This window comes from Nesoenas mayeri (genome assembly GCF_963082525.1).
Source record: "Nesoenas mayeri genome assembly, chromosome: 2".
NCBI lineage: Eukaryota > Metazoa > Chordata > Aves > Columbiformes > Columbidae > Nesoenas > Nesoenas mayeri.
Genome location: NC_137543.1, coordinates 117,062,062 through 117,080,443, shown reverse-complemented (window position 1 = coordinate 117,080,443; position 18,382 = coordinate 117,062,062). Strand labels below are relative to the sequence as shown.

The 18,382-nt window shown below is 35.2% G+C and overlaps 1 protein-coding gene across 1 annotated transcript in view; it reads right to left on the bottom strand.

Annotated features, from left to right (window-relative positions):
- KIF15 (kinesin family member 15) overlaps positions 1-18,382 on the bottom strand; it is a gene marked incomplete at its 5' end in the record, with an annotated part of 34,830 nt that overhangs the window by 15,943 nt on the left and 505 nt on the right. The window contains 16 exons of the mRNA XM_080340566.1: positions 508-702; positions 1,013-1,154; positions 3,514-3,655; positions 4,081-4,258; positions 5,615-5,824; positions 6,821-6,912; positions 8,610-8,733; positions 9,458-9,580; positions 10,984-11,109; positions 11,221-11,430; positions 12,118-12,297; positions 12,688-12,785; positions 13,719-13,756; positions 14,884-14,960; positions 16,050-16,233; positions 17,517-17,559. Of these exons, the coding sequence (XP_080196692.1) occupies positions 508-702; positions 1,013-1,154; positions 3,514-3,655; positions 4,081-4,258; positions 5,615-5,824; positions 6,821-6,912; positions 8,610-8,733; positions 9,458-9,580; positions 10,984-11,109; positions 11,221-11,430; positions 12,118-12,297; positions 12,688-12,785; positions 13,719-13,756; positions 14,884-14,960; positions 16,050-16,233; positions 17,517-17,559 (2,162 nt within the window). The remainder of the gene's footprint in view (positions 1-507; positions 703-1,012; positions 1,155-3,513; positions 3,656-4,080; positions 4,259-5,614; positions 5,825-6,820; positions 6,913-8,609; positions 8,734-9,457; positions 9,581-10,983; positions 11,110-11,220; positions 11,431-12,117; positions 12,298-12,687; positions 12,786-13,718; positions 13,757-14,883; positions 14,961-16,049; positions 16,234-17,516; positions 17,560-18,382) is intronic.

Here is an 18,382-nt window from a genome sequence, read left to right as displayed (position 1 = left end):
TTTACATGCACTCAAGTTAATTCCAGCTTCTAGAGGGTAGTTCAGGTAGCTTTGTAGCACTCTTAATGTGACAAAAGACCTTCCCTGCCCTTTAGGTTAGATATAAGACAATTAAGGTATTTAATGGTGGACAAGCAATATGTGGCAGGTTTCTTCAAATAATGAAGTTTATATTTTAAGCTTGGGTAGTGTTCCACATGTAGCTGTCACCAGAGACTTAAAAATAAATTTCCTCAGAAACAAGTTATCAGGTTAAAAAAGTTTAAATGTCCTATGTTTCTTAAACTACTTACAATAATAAACTCTCAAATCCCTATCAGTATTTTCATTGTAAGTCCTCTTAAGTGCAATGTATAGTTAGGGAATTGTTTAGTGAAGCCTTAAGAGCTTCAGTTTCCCACGCAAATTATAATATATCTGGGTGGGTTGGCGAGGAAGTATTTCATGTCAAAACCTTCGTTATTATAAAGTTACACATACACTTCAGTTTTTATCCAGAACAATCACCTGTGCCACTTTAAGCTCCTCAGCAATGGCCTCATATGCTTGTTCATTCATCTCTGGGGGAACTGGCTCTTTCAAAATGTCATCCATCACTTCAGAACACTGAAAATCTTCAGAATGGTAATCCAAGATTTCTGGGCTTATTCGCGGCACAAGGCGAGATCTTAGCTGGTAAGCTTTTGTTGGAGTGGTTATGTTCTGTTATAAAGATGACAAAGCAGTCTTTATTTTAACTGTAAAATGGAACTAAGACTTTGGCTGGTATTGTACTTCACAATTCTATAAGCAGAATAATGAAATAAAATGCTCAAAGTGGTTAGTTCTAAGTCACTACACTTTTTCAGATTTTTACTGATTACAGTAGCAGACATTCAGTAAGTATTTCAGAACAAAAAAGCAGCATATCTGCTTTATCACATATGGATTACATGTCAGAACACTAGTTACGTTAATGATCATACAACTCAGGAGTAAGTATGCCTGGTTTTAAATAAACTTATCCTCATACCTTCAGAGTTTCTCTATGTAGTTTATGTAACTGAGAGACTTCTCGGCGCTTGTGTGCTTTGGTTGCTTCCAGAATGTTTTCAAGATGCTGGTTTGCTTTCCGAAGGGATTGAAGCTCCGACTGCAGTTCCATGTGCTCTTTCCTGTTTAGGAAGCATTTTACTACTGTCAAAAATCACTCCATCAGTTTGCCCTCCCACCAGTATGAATAAACTGCACTACTGCCAATGAGCAAACTGAAGATGAACTTTCACCCAAACACTGAAATACATTATTTTGAGAAGAAAGCCACCGGCGCTGTATTAAAAAGTTAAAAAAACCCCGCAGCTAAGAAGCTTATTTGTGCTTGCATAATGAAGCAAGCAGATGGATAACTAAAAGTGTCAGAAAAAAATCCATTACACGGTATGAAATAAGCTGAGAGCTCTGCAATTCCTTTTATGAGAAAGTGATATCATCCATACCAATACGGTTTTAAGCTTTAAAAATGTTATCCAGTTATATGAGAAGTCTGAACTGGTGCTTGGCAGGATTAAAGAAAATGCTTTAAAGATTTTTTTTTGGAAGTGCTTCTCTGTTAAGATTACTTTGCCCTCTAAGAGTACTTTAACTGAAATCCAACAGTTGAGCAGAAATTTAGGAAGAATTTTCATTATGTATTTTGCAGAGCTACATGCTGTTACTCTGATAGTTGGCCTTACTGACATAATTGTAGGGTCAAAGTCTACAGACAAAAGGAAATATACTATTTCATCTTTTGGCAGTTTAATGCTATCACTTTTCCCTCGTGTTTTTAGAGTTTTCAACAAAAGTTATGGATTAGAATAGAACTTTAGTTCTGACTGCTATTGAACAACAGAAAAATACGCATACATTGATTTTGTGAAATTGTTACATTTTACTCTACTTATTCAGATACAGAATATCATTACACTTGCATGTAAAATGAAGCATTTTGTTACTCTGAAACTGAAAACGAGTTTAAAATTTAGTGAAATCAAGAGGTGAATCCAGAGGCTCAAAAAGATGCTTCTGTTTGACTGCAATCCACGAAGAAAGTGACAATAAAACGCATACCTACTATCAGGAAAGCAAAACATGCACAAAACATGTGATACATGAAACAGGAATATGCCAAATTGGCAGGAAAATAATACACGAGGATATAAACAAACTATTGTAACTAATGATACAGGACAACAGATGGGTTGCTGAATTGATAAACTCAGTAGATCGTAACGCTAACATTTAGGATGCGCATAGGATTTGTTACTCAGAAATTTAAGAATAAAAATACAAAGTCATAAAATTGCACGAATGAGGAAAAAGAACATTACAAAGCTACTTTGCAACAACAATAACAAAAAGCGGAGAGGCAAAAATTGACATATCTTATGCCAATGCTTCTAGAATCACTCTAGATTCACCAAAATTAATAAAAATCAACATTAGGTAGAACAAAAAAGTAAATACAATTAAAAAAAAAAAATCAGGTCCCTTTAGCCTTCCAGATTTACATTACGTTTGATGGAAACACCATTATTTTTCTTGTATCTCCAGTAACAAGATCTGAATTTTTCAGAAATGGGGTTGATCAAGTTAAGCTGCATATTATGCACTTGCATATATTTACATGCACACACAGTAAAGATATTCCTCAGGCCTTTTGCATTATCTTGTGCTGCCCTCAAGGAGAACAATGACACCAAATTCTTTAGTACATTAGTAAGGACAAAGTAGAGTTTTATCTTGCATTTACATGCCAAAGCATATGGACATCAGTGAACTACTGATACCATGTCTTTGCTTTCATTTGAATTAAACCTCTCTTCTGATAAGTCTCAAGATAGTGGTACTATTGCCTTATTAAGTCTGTAGTGGAAAACAAACAAATGAAAACCCCAAAACCCAAACAAACCCCACCACCAAACAAAATCAGCCAACAGGTTAGCCAAAATTCTCTGGGGTGCTTGGATTCTACATTTATGGTGACTCAACTTGCAATCTTCAAGTGGTTATATGAAAAACTACTGTTGCACTAAACCAAACAAAAACCCCAAAATACGCCCCTCCAAAACCCCTCAACTCTCAGTTCCTGTCACTGCTTCCATCTGGAATATTTAGTTACTGCTCAACCTGGCAGCTAAGCCAAACTCTCTCTGTCCCATTAAACAGGTGACTATCAGAACTCCAAGATGATGTGCATTCTTCTGCATCTTAGCATAAAGAAGAGCTTTCAGAAAAACAAATCTGCAACAGTGCAGACCTGCCTTCATACTGCATCATGGTAGTTTCCTAGTCTGGGAGTAACTGAGTTGAACAGGAGCATATTCTATGGGAATGCCACTTCTCTTAATCTGGCCCTCTTTTATATCCAAAGAACATACTTACGACTGTATATTCAGGGTCTGAGACTACCTTTAAAAAAATCAATATAAATAATTATTTAAATACATTAAGACATTAAATACATTAAGACATTTCTATGCTGTTTTGTCTCACTTGGTTAGCTCTTTGAATTCTTCATATTCTTGTTTTGAACTCGCCAGTTCACTTTGAGTCTGTAGCAGGCGTGCCTTCAGCTTTTCAACAGATGCCAGAGAGTTGCCTTCCACTGATACGGTGGTAGAATATAAATGATGACCTAAAGAACAAACATACACCCTCTGAAATCAGAGTAGCTCAAATATTTTAAGTTTTACTAAAATGAAAGCATTTGTAGGCTTTTGAAGAGCACAGCAGCAATCGAGATTGAAGAAAATGGGTATTAGCAACAGTTCACGTGAAAATCAGCAGAATAATTAATATTACTGCAGTCTTCATAATAACTGAGGACAACAAAATATGATTACGGATGGTGTTCACAAGATGCACGAGAATTCAAATTCCCTACTGCTGTATTTCACTGAAGGCCAGTGTGAATTAAATTAAGGAAACCTGTTTTATCAGTCTTTAGGTATCACTTTGAAGAAGGCAAAAATACATCAAGACAAACATTTTCAACACTACATTGCACACAACAGAAATACAGTAAGCTTATTTAGCTGAAGAACGTTAGCATATTTTTACCTCCAGTATTTTTCTCTGCAGCTGAAGCTTCCAAAAAAGCTTTTTCTAGTTCTGCAATAGTCTGAGCATCAATTTCTTGGGTCTTTTTAACTGACTGTAAAGAACGAAGTCTTTTATTCTCCTCTCTGAGGTTATGGTTCTCCATGGCGTACTTTGCAATTCGTGGGTGTTGTTCCATCTGTGATAAGCAATATTTTTATTCAACAGCTTTTATTTTCCAGACAACGCTATGCATAACTAGCTGTTCCTCTACCACCTTACCTTTAATAAGCATTAACTTGCAACAGAAAAGGGAAAAAAAAGGTATTCCCAACAGTCGTTAAAACTGCCTCATTTTTTTTTTTTTAATTTTCGTACTCTCTTGGAATCTGCTCTTAAAAAAGACAGTGAGTTTGTATTTAGTGTGCTTATTCTTTTATTGGTAATAAAGCAGTAGCAGCTTTTCTTGCTACTCTTGACACCCCTTTTCAGTTTCAACCTTGAACTTTGGCTTTTCTTAACACTGTCCATCCATGCTATAGTAATGTTTCTATAATTCTTTAATGACTGTCCTGACCTTCCGTACTTTGCTCCCCACTTCACTTTGGAGTTCAGTTATGAGTTACAGATTCAAGCTGGTCTTCTAATATATCTACTCCTTTTTCCTGCTTGTGCTTGGACAAAATTGTTTTTACAGATCTGCCTTCTGTCTTGAGCTTCTTTGTTCTGCAAAATTGCCTCACAAGTGATACCACACCTACCAGATAACTGAATAACCTGAAGTCTCCTCTGCTGAAGCCTTAGGTATGTACTTGACTGCTTGCCTTCATCAGACAGCTCCAGGACAGCATGACCCCTGATTGGCTCATCTAACATCTGTGCTATTCTCCTTTAGAAACCTGCTGAATTACTTGCGTCCTGCTGTCTTTCCCTTTCAACAGATGTCATCCAGATTAAAGTCTCCCATAACAATGGGGATTTGTGACTTGGAGACTTCCTTGAGAGTTGCCTAAAGGAGACTTAGTCCTCTACCTCACCCAGATCAGGTGGCCTGTAGCAAGCTCCCATGACATCACCCTTACTAGCTTCTCCTCTTACACAAACTCACAAGCTCTAAACCCTTCCATAGGGAATCTATATGCTATTACTTTCATAGAAGCATAGAATGCCCTGAGTTGGAAGAGACCCACGAGGATCATCAAGTCCAACTCCTGTCCCTGCACATGACAACCCCACAGTTCACACCATGTGTCTGAGGGCATTGTCCAGTCTCTTCTTGAACACTGTCAGGCTTGGGGCCGTGACACCTCCCTGGGGAGCCTGTTCAGTGCTCCACCACCTTCTGGGGGAAGAACCTTTTCCTAATGTCCAACCTAAACCTCTGCTGGCACATCTTCCTGCCATTCCCTCAAGTGCTTCTGTAAAGGGACCCACCACTCATCCACTTTTTTCCTGCCTGTCTTTCCTAAGAAGCCCGTATCCACTCACCACAGAAGCCCATCGCATGAGCTATTCTCACAATAACTCTTCTAGAAGGGAAAAACTAGAGACTTACCTGTTCTCTGAGCATCTGCAATTCCTCTCTCAATTCACTGAGAAGATCATTCTGCTCTTTTGGCAATAAACTTCCACCAGACTCCTTATGTAATCTCTCCAAGCGAACGATATGGTCTTCACGGAATTTGACTATCATTTTATTGGACTGAATGAATTTCTCCTTCTTGGCACACAGATCTTCTAGTTGAGCAATTTTTTCTAATAAATTCTTAGAAAGTACATACACAAATTGGTGGAAAGTGAGTTACACTAGATTAATTTTTAAGGTGCACGTATTACATACACACAAATGATGCAAAACTCAGTTAACAATTTTGTGAACACATTCATTTCAAGCAGACCTGTAGAGAGCAACAATTCGTATCAAGAAGCCAAATTACATGCTCTATTGCAAAAACTTTACTTGGAAGCTCCAATATGATCCTGTACATTAAATATTCAGTTAAGCACATTAGATGCACCTCTAGAGTTTCAGGTCATTTTCTTCCCACCCCCACTCCAGCGCCCGGCCCCCCCCCCAAAAAAAAATCTATTTTGCATGATTCAGCCCTGCACCATGACATGAAGTAATGCACAATAAAATGGGGATGGCTGTGAGGTTTGCTTCAAAAAACACACTGTTGACCCAGACACTCAAAGATGCACTCAGAACTGTGTAAAACAGAAGTTTCACAGAATCACAGAATGTCAGGGATTGGAAGTGACCTCAAAAGATCATCCAGTCCAATCCCCCCGCTGGAGCAGGAACACCTAGATGAGGCTACACAGGAAGGTGTCCAGGCGGGTTTTGAATGTCTCCAGAGAAGGAGGCTTCACTAGCCCCACGGGCAGTCTGTTCCAGTGCTCTGTTACCCTCACTGAGAAGTTCCTTTTCAAATTTAAGTGGAACTTCTTGTGTTCCAGTTTGAACTCATTACCCCTTGTCCTACCATTGATTGTCAAGTTTGTTGTTCTGTTCAAAGTTTTTATTAGAAAATTCAGATAAAACCCTTAAAACTAAACATACTATGAAAGCTATCCTATGGCTTGTCTGATTTTGAAAGATTTTTTTTAATGTCATTTAACTAGTTCCATTATTATGAAGCTTTATCTTTAGACAGAGTATTTTTATTCAAAAACAAAGAAAAATCATTAGGAGTCAGCTTCAATATGGTCTCATCAGATAGTACACAGAATGCACTTAAAAATATTAATGCTTTCTTACCTTCTTTTCACCTTCTGATTTCTCCCAGAACAACATTGCTTCAAGAAAGTTGTTCATGTAATTTATGCTGTTCTTCCCTTCATTGACAGTACCTGTAGGGTAAGTCAATAAAACGAGTGCCATATTTATTAACATATCAGTTAACCAAGTTTTCCTAAATACATAACATGACAGTTATGTAAAGAAAATTTAAATAAATTATTTTAACAGCATAATTCCTCTAAAATCATATGCCGTACCCATAGCAAAGATGTTTAGACTGTAATTCTTAGTCGCCTGCAAGTTCTGATAAAGAGCAGAGTCAATATACATAATTGTATAATTAACAAAGTTGTTCAAGCATTAAACAGCTTTGCGATGAACTTTTAATAAAATTAAAGAATCAGTTTGTTCAGCTGAATGTATCTATAAACTGCAAAACCCCTCTGAAATTAATTTGATAACACTAAACCATTTATTGCATTATTAGTTTGTACATATTAAAGGTGGACTAACTGGTTTATGAGAAGGAAATTCAGGAAAATAAGCATGAATTAAGTGGACAATTAGTAATTTAATCTGGAAGGAAAGTGTCCACATAAGGGATTAAAAGGGTTTAACTAATCCACTTCAGAAATTAATTTAAAATAGCATTCCTGAATAGCCTCATGCAGGCAAGACTGCTTATAGAATACTAACAACCATAGTATCTAGGTGCACAATGACTATCCTATTTAATTTAATATATTAAAAAATGCCAGGATGTCTTTAAAGGGGCTTCTAAGCAGCTTTCATATTTGTGTGATCAAATATTACAAACCTGATTTAATTGCATAGACTAAACACAGCTCTAATATATTAGGTTCTGCACAAAACCTTTCTTCAGTGTTTAAGCATAATCATTTGCTTTCCCTCACAACTCAAACAACATTTTTGAGCCCTCTCTCTGTATTCACAGACAATGGTTCAGTATTAACATCATCGCCAGCTTTTTTTAACGTGTAAATGTGATGCTCATAGAGAAGTAACTTTTCGTTAGAAAAACTCATCCACAGATGAAGAGTCTTTCTAACTTCTTTAGTTAAACTTCTATTGTTGTATCTTTGATTTCTCAGCAAGGTCAGGAAAGAGTTGACTCAGGATCACAGTGAGAGTTACAAGACCAAATTTACCACCATATAATAATAAACATTATAAGGTAATGAATTTCAGTGAGAAGTATATGTAATAGAAAGCTATGCTGGTATCTATAGCACAGATACAGTGGTCTAGTGAAAAGCTTCTGGAAGAAAAGTTACATATTGATAAAAACCCCATTACCATCTTACATTGATACTGAACTTTTACTGAAAGGTAAACATCCTTCTTAGGATCTCCCTGAAAGGGCAAAAGGAGAAGAAGAAGCAAAGAAAAAAGTCCTGTCCTGAGCTTAAAAAGAATGCAGATTGAATGGGCATTGTCAATACCTTAGTGGCCTCCCTCCAATATAAATGTACAAGCAGTCACATGTAAACCTTTTGTTACTTATAAGATTAGGCAAGATAACACCTCTTTTGAACCGAAAGATTATTCTAGGTATGCTACAATAGAAGCATAGCCTCACACACAAAGAAAATAAAATCACGTTAACAATTTCTGCAAAACATTAGATACAAATACAGGCAATAGGATCCATAAGACAAATTCAACCTCTATAGGTCAGTCCTTACAACAATTTTAATTGTTCAGAAACTTAATGAATTGTATAAGGTTCCAACACTCTGGGCTAAAAGAGTAGCAAGTTCTCTCTCCCCTCACTCCCAACTCCTACCTTGTGATACAGAAACGTGACGCATAGATGGTACTGAAGTTAGTTGAGCAAGCTGGTCTTTCAACTTCTTGACCTCAGCTTGCAGTTGGCTCACATTTCCTTGCGTGTCTTCATTTACCACAGCCTTTCATAAATATGTTAAAAGAAAATTACAAAGATATACAAATTAAAAAAAAAAAAATCTTATCTTTTATAGGATAAAAGAAGAGTCAAAGATGGCAAAGCAACAAAATTACTGAGAAGTTTTCCACCTTATGAAAGGAAAAAATCATGGGAAAAGCAACATTCAATTTACCAAGAAACCAGCAAGTGCTACTTTAGCTAAAAATATTTGTTAAAAATTTAATGTTTTCTGCAGAATTTTCTCAGGAGCTTTTTAACCAACAAAGCTGAGTAGTATACATCAAGGGCAATAGTTTCCAGCTAAATGCCAACATACTTTCAAAATCCAGTGATAAGAAATTATGGTTTGGGAATTAGCATATATAAAACCTGGTTGCACTGAAATACTATTGAATCTTTTTTTTTTAATGACAATTTTAACTTTTAGTACAGATTTACTTTTTCCAATGAAGTGCTCGGAGAACAAGGAATGAACGCACACTATTATCAGCCATTACCTAGTGCCCAGCTGTTGTAGTCTATTTGTAAGCAAAAACAAGTCCTTTCCAATAATCATTTGTCAAACATTTAAAAATCCTAAATTTGCTTTCTTAAATAAGTTATAGCCATTTAAATTAGTGAAAGCACGAGATTATTTCCTTGAAGCTATCCTGTCTGCAGATGTGCAGCTTAAACACTACAAAATTCTTTGTTGCAACAATAAAGACATTGAATAACTCTCTTACCTTGTTTTTAATCAGCTTTGCTCGCTGAGCAAAATTAAGGGTGGACAGTGTTTCACCAAAACACCTGGATCCTGGATGAACATTTGCGATTATACATGTTTTTGCATTACCACCAAGGGAATCCTATTTAAAAACACAGAAGTTATCTTGTTTTGAATGTTTTTGGCTACAGCAAGAAGCCATCACCTACGAGCTACTGTGTATCACTTTGATTAAATTAAATCCCTTCTGCAGTTTGTTCAACCTCCATGCTACTTAAGTTTCTGAATTTTAATTCAAATGTGAGTTATCAAGGATGTGACTATAAATAAAGACTTTATTTGCATTTTCAAAACCCTGATTCTGTATTAATTATTAACAATTTGAGATATGTTACACCTGAACAACAGAGAGAGAGAAAAAAACAAACAACACAACAGGAAATAAAGTAATTTCATTTTAATCTTGGTCATAAGCAGATTGGTATTTGCACTATTTTGAACATCATCTACCCTGTTGATTGTTCCAACCTATTTTTTGGTGCAATTGCCAAACAAACAAAATCACAAAACAACAAATTCTTGACCAAGAATACAGAAGTAACCTCCCCCTTTTCTGTGCACATCTTCAAATATCTCTCTGCTGTTTGACAAGTAGCTCTCAAATCTCTGGAGAATTATACCTAAAAGCCTAGTACTACAAAATAGCCCACAAGCCTCAATGGCATTCTCTGTCTAGCAGAGAAAGTCATGTTTGTGGACTTCTTTGCAGTACAAACACCTAAAAATACAAAGAAATTGGAAGAGAATTGCATCTATATGAGCTACTACTTTTTTAAGTGTTTTTTTTTTTAGTTGCATTGGAAGAACATAATTCTTCAGAAGTTTATGATTCTAAGATCTACATGGAACAGGGATGGAATGATTGGGAAATTCCACTGTGATCACAATAATTCTGTGTTGTAATAAAAATACTGTATTATGTACAAGTAGTATACTATAATGCAAAAATATATTACAGATATTATTCTTTACTGTTCACAGAATTTTGAGGACCACTGGCATCCAACAAATCTTTGACTGCTTCCACCTTTGTTTTCTGTTCATCTTGAAAAGAGCCCATAATCTCTTAGGTAGGAAACTGTAAATTTATCTAATTCTTAACATCATAACACCACTTTGCATACATAGATGAATTCTGGAAGCCCTGTCAAACATTTCAGCACATCTCTAAATATTATATTGTAATACAAAGTATTTCCCAAGTTATAGGAATGAAAACATATGCTGCTTTTTCTTTAAAACTTGCAAATATGTAAAACGAGATTACGAGCATAAATTTTCTTGTATTCAGTTAACAGTAATAAATCGACTGGAAGCCTGTTTAGGTAAAAAGCTGTTTTTCGAGATTTCTTTCACCTGAGCAATATAGAAAAAATTTTCTCATGTATCCAAGTTCAGCTTTTTAGAGTAAAAAAAGCACCAATCTGAACAAGTATTTTTTTCTACAGCCCAAGTAGCACATAAAATCCAGAGGATATATATTACCCGTAATAGGAAAGTCAGCTTGGAATCCCGGTAACAAATGTGTCTCTGTTTTCCATTACCCACATCAACAAGTGCTGTGATTACTTGGCCCAGGCAACTTAGTGATCGATTTATGTTACCTGCTTCCTAAAAGAGAAAAAAAAAAAAAAAGAAAAAGAGAACAAGGGTGAACAGATATGGCGAATGGAACAGGGCAGCACATCTGAAAGGAGATGCCACAGCTATTACAGATCTAACCTTTAACCTCAGTCCTTCTGTATGGGTGTCTTTCTGTCTCTCAGATCCTGCCAAGTCTACCAGGTTGAGCAGGGAAGACCGAATGTTAACAATTTCATTGTTTTTCTCCATTGATTCCACTGTGATAGTGAAAACTGCATGTGATCTTGAGGACTCCCTGTTCATTGAGGTTGATGCTACACGACGGTTTCTCCAGCCCATAGTTAATACCTAAGCATGAAAAACACATCCAGTAATTCCAAGTATCTCAGACTGCAACCAGTATTTATATACTGGTGACAAACAGTAGTAAGCATATTTCAGTGCAATAGATTTCAAAACTCTCAAGGACCAGGACTTTTTTTAACCTTTCTTACAAGAGAAGTGAAAAAATATAGCTATGGTCAAGCTTAATAAAAGCACTAATTATAATATTCACTTCTTTCTTCCAAGAGCACCATTGCCATTTAAAAGGATAACATATCCAACACTGGTGGATGTTAGCAGTACACAAAGGGGAAAAAAAAAAATTAAAGTCACAGTAGTGCTATGTGTATGTGTCTCATTCATGGAAAAATAAACCTGACAGCTTCTTGAACATGTACATGGCCTAATTAGCAGGAGATGTAGCTTTCTGGTACTATTTCAGAGATGTATGAAGCATACATTATGGAAAAGATTACTGTAATTGCAATTCATCCATTCCAAACTCCAAAACTATAAGATTTCTTACATGTGTGGGATAGTCAGGAAGAATTGCCTAGAAACAGCTTTTTATGCTGTTTTTTTGAGGATGGAGATAGAAGAAGAGGGTGTCACAGACACTGTGCAAAAAATATGTGCTTTAATCAAAGAACAATATTTACCAAATAAGCATCAAGATAAATAGCCCAAATATTAAAAAGTGACAAAAATTACCTGGTATGCTTCAGCAGCAGATGACAACACCTGTTCAACGGCACCATCAACAAAGACTCCCTTCTTGATGTGTTCTCTGAGAAAGAGTCCAGCTGAAGCAGAATCTAGCAAGTCAAATATCTGTTCATTGTAGATTTCAATAAACGAGCATTTGCAGAGAAAACTCTTTCCACTGCCAGCCTGAAAAACACAGTAATTTACACTATAAACAGATTGATTTTGTTAAGTCTGCCATTGTATGGCAGAGAGGCTCTTTTTATACATATCTAAAGCTGCTAGTTTGCATACATATTCCACATACTATACATTTCTGATGCCCAGTTGACAGCCAACACCCAGAAACCTAGATGCATTTTTAGACTCAAAATATAAGCACGCTTGTGTCTGAAGAAAGCATACTGTAATTTGGTAAAGTACTAGATGCAAGCACTTCTCATTAAAAAATCTGATGCAAAATGGCAATAATCCTGGAAACTTAACTGCTACATACCCAGGTTATCAAGCAGCCTTAGCTAATCTTTAATGTGAGACATTACTTTCACTGCAATAGTAAGTATAAAATAAAGGTACCTTTTCTTTTTCACGTTCAATTAGAAAAAATAAGTATTCAAAGCTCCGTGGAATTACGCCTCTCAGACTGTGAGTGAAATTATCAGAATCAGATGGTCCTAAAGAGATTTTTTATTAAAAAAAAATGATTAGTACTACTCAAGAATAATGGTTGATCTTTTTAAGATGTCATTACAAAAGACTTCAGCAACCTGGTTTTAGTCAGTTTATAATAAAATCACAGATGAACTGTAATAAAATCCACACTGAAGATCTAAGATAATATTCCATAATGGGATTTATTTATAGTCTAAATGATGCTTTTCAAAGTTTGTTTTACCTGTCCATAGGTTACCCAAGTCTAAAATAGTGTAAACTACATGGACTTGCATAGAAAACATGTAGAGATATGCAGGTAGGTCAATACAGCTACCTTAACCCGGGTTTGAAGAACCAGAAAGATGGGTTGAGTTTGTCCCTGTGTTTAGTTTATTTCTATGTAGCGCTCAAAAATGTCAGCCAAGCTGGTGTTGGTTATTTCAGTAACTTTCTAATATCAAGTACAATACTAATGCATTGAAAATCACCACTGTATGAAGAACAAGATTACAAGGGGACCCCTTCATGTACAGAGAGCCTTACTTGGGTAAGAAGTAGTTATTTTGAAAACCTTACTATATTATAATATGGAAGATCCTTGCATACTAACATATTTTTCTACACATGCAAAGGATATCAGCCAAATAGGGAAACCAGTAAAATACTCATTTTTGGAAAATCTGCTAAAAGCTCTTGATTTAATTGAAAAGCTACTGTCATGTTAAAAACAGAAAAAAAATCTACATCTTAAAAAAATAGAGTACTCATACTTCACTCTTTTGATATAAAGTAAGAACTGCACTGAGTGCTACAACATTTCTTAAACCCTAGATTTACGTGCAGGAAGACAAATCTAAATCACCCCTGATGTTTGAGCAAGATGACTTTTCAACTCAAGCCAAAAAAAACATTTAGAAACCACTGAAAGATTAAGCTCTCTCTCATACACTCACCCATCATAGTAAAGGTTTTTCCTGATCCAGTCTGGCCACTAATGGAAAAAAAAAAAAAAAAAAAAGTCAGATAAAGTTTTATTCTGGCTCTGAATTTTTCAATAATCTGTTTTAAGAACTCACAGTTTAAAGCAAACAAAAAAAATTCTAAATGGAAGATAAAAAGAGACAGAATATGCAAGTTGAGAAATCAGTCAGCTAAAAAGGCATAAAAACAGAACAGCAAATTTGACCATAAAATTCTGTTTGATAAGTCACCTTTTCTCTCCCCCGCCACCCACCATTTTCTTCCTTACTTTTGTTGGAAAAGGAAATAGCAGAACTTAGCATTAAAGTTAAGTCTTTCAAATATATACATTAAATTAATTTTTGGCTCAGTCTTTTGGGTTTTGTGTCACTGAGTAGTGAACATACACCCAAAATGATGAAAATACTTTTAAGTTGAAAGTATCTTTTTTAATCACCATTATTAATCATGCCAGAGGAACTTCAGGGCAACTTCATTTTTCCACATTTGTCTATCGTAACAAAGTAGACTTCCCTTCACGGTTTTGAAAATACAGTGATAAATTAAAAATCCACATAAAGTTTTGAATAGATCAGTCCTTCAAGTTAGCATTTTTGACCAAAGTGCTTATTCAGTTTTCAAAATGAAAAAATATCGAGAGTTAATATAATAATATTTAATGCTATTACTCATGGATATATTTCTACCTTGAAAACATTTTGAAAGTTAAAATTATCATTCATGAGCTCTCGTATGAGCAGCTAAGACTCACTAAAGAGTTGAGGTGGCCAAATGTCAAGTCAAAGCAATTTTTGTTCCATTTTACTGTGAACATATTGAAAACAACTAGCTTTCTCTTTAACGGTACAAGAAAATTTCTAGTGCTCAGACAAATGACAGGAAAAATGAAATGAGTTTACAATCTACATGATTGGTCTTAAGTATTAGAAGCATAGCACCTATAAACAGATTCCTCCAAGAGGAATAGGAAGTCCTTTTAAATATTGCAAGAATATTCCCTCTGTTGTGCCCCACTAAGGAAGCATTTTCAAGGCTTACGGTAACATTAAGCAGGCTCTGGGCTTAAAACCACAACAACTCGTCAACACAATCTCCTCAAGTGTTGCAACTGGTATGAAAGACCATTAAATGACTTACTATGCAAAGATGGTTCCATTGTAGCCATTCATACAAGATTCAACCACAGATTTGGCCACACTTGAGAACACGGACTCCTGGGGACAATGGAAATACAAGGCACTTGACACCAGGCATTTAATTATCTCTTCCATCAGGGTTATGCCTATGCCTAACTTTTTAATGTATAGAATAGACACATTTTTTAAGGTTAGACAGGTATCATGAGTCCTGGTGTTCTCAGAGCAAAAAGATACATTGTAATTCTTTGTGACATAAAACACTCCCTCTGAAAAAGTTTTATTCCTTGTTAATCACTGAAAGAAAAATAATGAAATCCAGCATCATAGTAATGGCTTTCACATATATATTATATTAATTTTGGTCCTGTGTTTTTGATTCTTAAGTGGTTTATACCATCAGTAGGTCAAAGCTGAGCCTATGACACTCATCAAATCTAGTTAACTTTCAATATTTGCCACTTCAGATTGGTATATTCAACAAATCTGCACAACTGTTAGCCTCATCTATTTTCATGAATTTGTCTTAGACCTGCAAGAAGAGCCTTAATACAAATAACAGCCTACAGTGGGTGGGTTTTTTGGGGAGTTTTGGGGTGTTTTTTTTAGCATAAGTTAAATGGAATTGAAGTCTTAGAGGAATTAAAACTGTATTCAGAATTTCAAACACAATATTATAAAAATTAAATTGAAGGATTTTCCTTCCAGTATTACCTTTCCCAGATGAACAATGCATGTTTAAAAGACAAATGGAAGGAAATATAACAAATAGAAAATCAACTCAGAAATTCCTAACATACCAGTCACATCTTTAATATTAGCTACTAACTGCCAGCTACTTTTCCATGTTTGTCTCAATAGAGGGATTTATCTTCTGTCTATTGTGTTACTAAAGTAGTTAAAAACAGAAGCTTCAATTTTAACAAAAACTTTAATTAATTAAATTAATGGATTAAAAAATACATTACAACTATCAGAGTGCAGAATTTAGTGCAACATTTATATCCTATAACTACATATCTATGTATGCATACATTGTGTACGTACAATCTGACCACTGCAAAAAAACAAGACTTAAGGCATTACATCTCTAGAAAGGTTTAGTGTAGCAGTTGCCAAAATTCAGGGGAAAACTGCAATACCATTTGAGATTCTGGAAGTTATTACCTGTGTTGTTTCCATATTTGCAACATAATCAAAAGTGAAGATCTTTGGCTCAGGCTTCGAATGCAGACGGATGGTATTTGATGAAAGAACAGATAAACACAAGCCTTGATCTCCATCGGTTAACACAGTTCCCTCTGAAGGGGGACGTACTCTCACGTAAACTTTGATAGCATCACCTTCAACACTAAATAAATATTTATGCATTAGATTACTTCAAAATAGATTTATCGGCTGTTTGATAAAATTAAAACACAAAAACCAGATTAAGCATGTGAAGTCACTTAAAGGTGTCTCCTGGAAATAAAGTACTTCCAGCTGTACACATCAATCCATTACAAGCCAGATTTATTAAAGGTAACAATGTGACAGATTTAAAAAACACAGAACATGAAGTTACTGGCATTTATTGCTGTTAAATGTAATTTCAGCTCTAAAAAAACATATTTCACAGGAACTTTGTAGCTATAAAACCAGTGTTGTAATAAAGGCTGCAGTAGTTCCTAAGACTATGAGCTTCAAGTATCCTTCTTACTACTGCAAGTTATAAAGACTTTACAAATGGATCAGATGATGTCACAATCCACCAAGAAAATTACTAGCATTTTTCTTTGCTGCTCTCAAGAAAGGAAAGAAAAATCAATTATTGATCCATGAGTCCAATAAAGTATAGCAACACTTGCATCTAAAAACTGCCTATCTTATTTCATCATATTTATTAGTGGATGCACCAGTAAATCTAGCTTGAGTAAGTAACTGTGTATAACTATTACAATAAGACTTTGAGGAGTTCTGGCATAAATACCAAGGTACTGATATAACATTCAAGAATTAAATTACATGAAGTGGCAGCAAATTTGGATTTACTAGGCTTCATCCTTTCCCAAAAGGCAGTTACAGCACAAGGGTGTTATAAATGCTCTTGACTTTTTACTTTTGGTAAACAAGAGAAAGAAATAAAATAGTTTTAAAAGCAGGGAATGGACTTCATGACTGAAACGCAGGGGTGGGGAGTGGCAGAGAAAAGGGCTAAAAAAGAAAAGGAAGTAGCTGGGAAAGAGAAGATGTTACACCGAATTTAAGACACACCACACAAACTTGCCAAATATTTTTTTGTCAGATAGTATTATTCTGAGTTTGCTTAGGACTTCTTCACAGAACTGAAGTTCCTCATGGAATATCTCTTCAGAGAAATTCTATAGTCCAGCTACAGAGTTAATGAACAAATGAGAATTTACTGCATGGCAGCATTCCAAGGGGAAACTGATGCCTCAGAACAACACTTTTATTAAGATAGCTCTTTTTTAAAAAAAAAAAGGTATGGAAGTTAGGAGAAAAAGGTAATAATTCTGTGCAGAAAAACACTGAAAGAAAAAACTTTAAATTATTTTACAAAGTTAGACTAGATTTTGTTTGCACTTTTTGTACAACGTGATTATTAATATATGGGAGTGGCCAATACTACTTTACCTAGGTGAGTTCACCGAAGGCAATGCAGAGTCACGTAAATCTCCTGTAAAATAAAAGTGAAATAAAACCACACAAAAATGAAACAAGATAAAATTATTGCTAAAAAAACCCTATTTAAATAGAAAATCCTGTAAGCAGTACTGAAGGAGATAAATGGAGAGCCTTATCAATATCTGTTTCATGTTTGAATCAGTTACTAAATATTTTTGTGCAGTTCTATCTTCCTTTGACAGAAAGTTTGCAGTTTCTTGCACAGGCAGAGAAAGCTGCAGTCCAACAATGTTAGCATGCACACAATTGTAAATGTATCCGCAATGAGTAGTCTCTTAAATTAACGTATATATGGCTTTGCAAGTGTTTTGGAGAATTAGGAACATAAATGTTAATAGCATAATATCTTCCTGTTATATTTGAAAAATTGCTAACTCACTGCAAATAAAACAACACAGCATGAAACAGTTTTACTGATGTGACTACAAACACCCAATTTCCTAAAGCTGCAAACTGAGTAGCTATGTTACTTTCACCTTTGTGAAGTAATATTGAGCACTCTGTAATACTTTATGTATTGGTGCTCTCGTGTATGTATGAGCAGCAATTGCACAGCTTCACATTTCAAGGAGAAGGCACATACTACCTCATAAGTAGATATATGACTTAATTTTTTACTTACGAGTGAATCTTACATGAAATCTTTTACATACGTTGGTCAAAGTATTAAGTAAGTAACATAAGCAATTAAAAAGCTAAGCTACAATGAAAGATCATTTACTAAAATATTCCAGTAATAAAGACCTTACAAAGTCTCTAAAAGTGCACAGGTTCTATTGTAGGATTCCTTTCAAACTAGGATTAATAAGGATGTG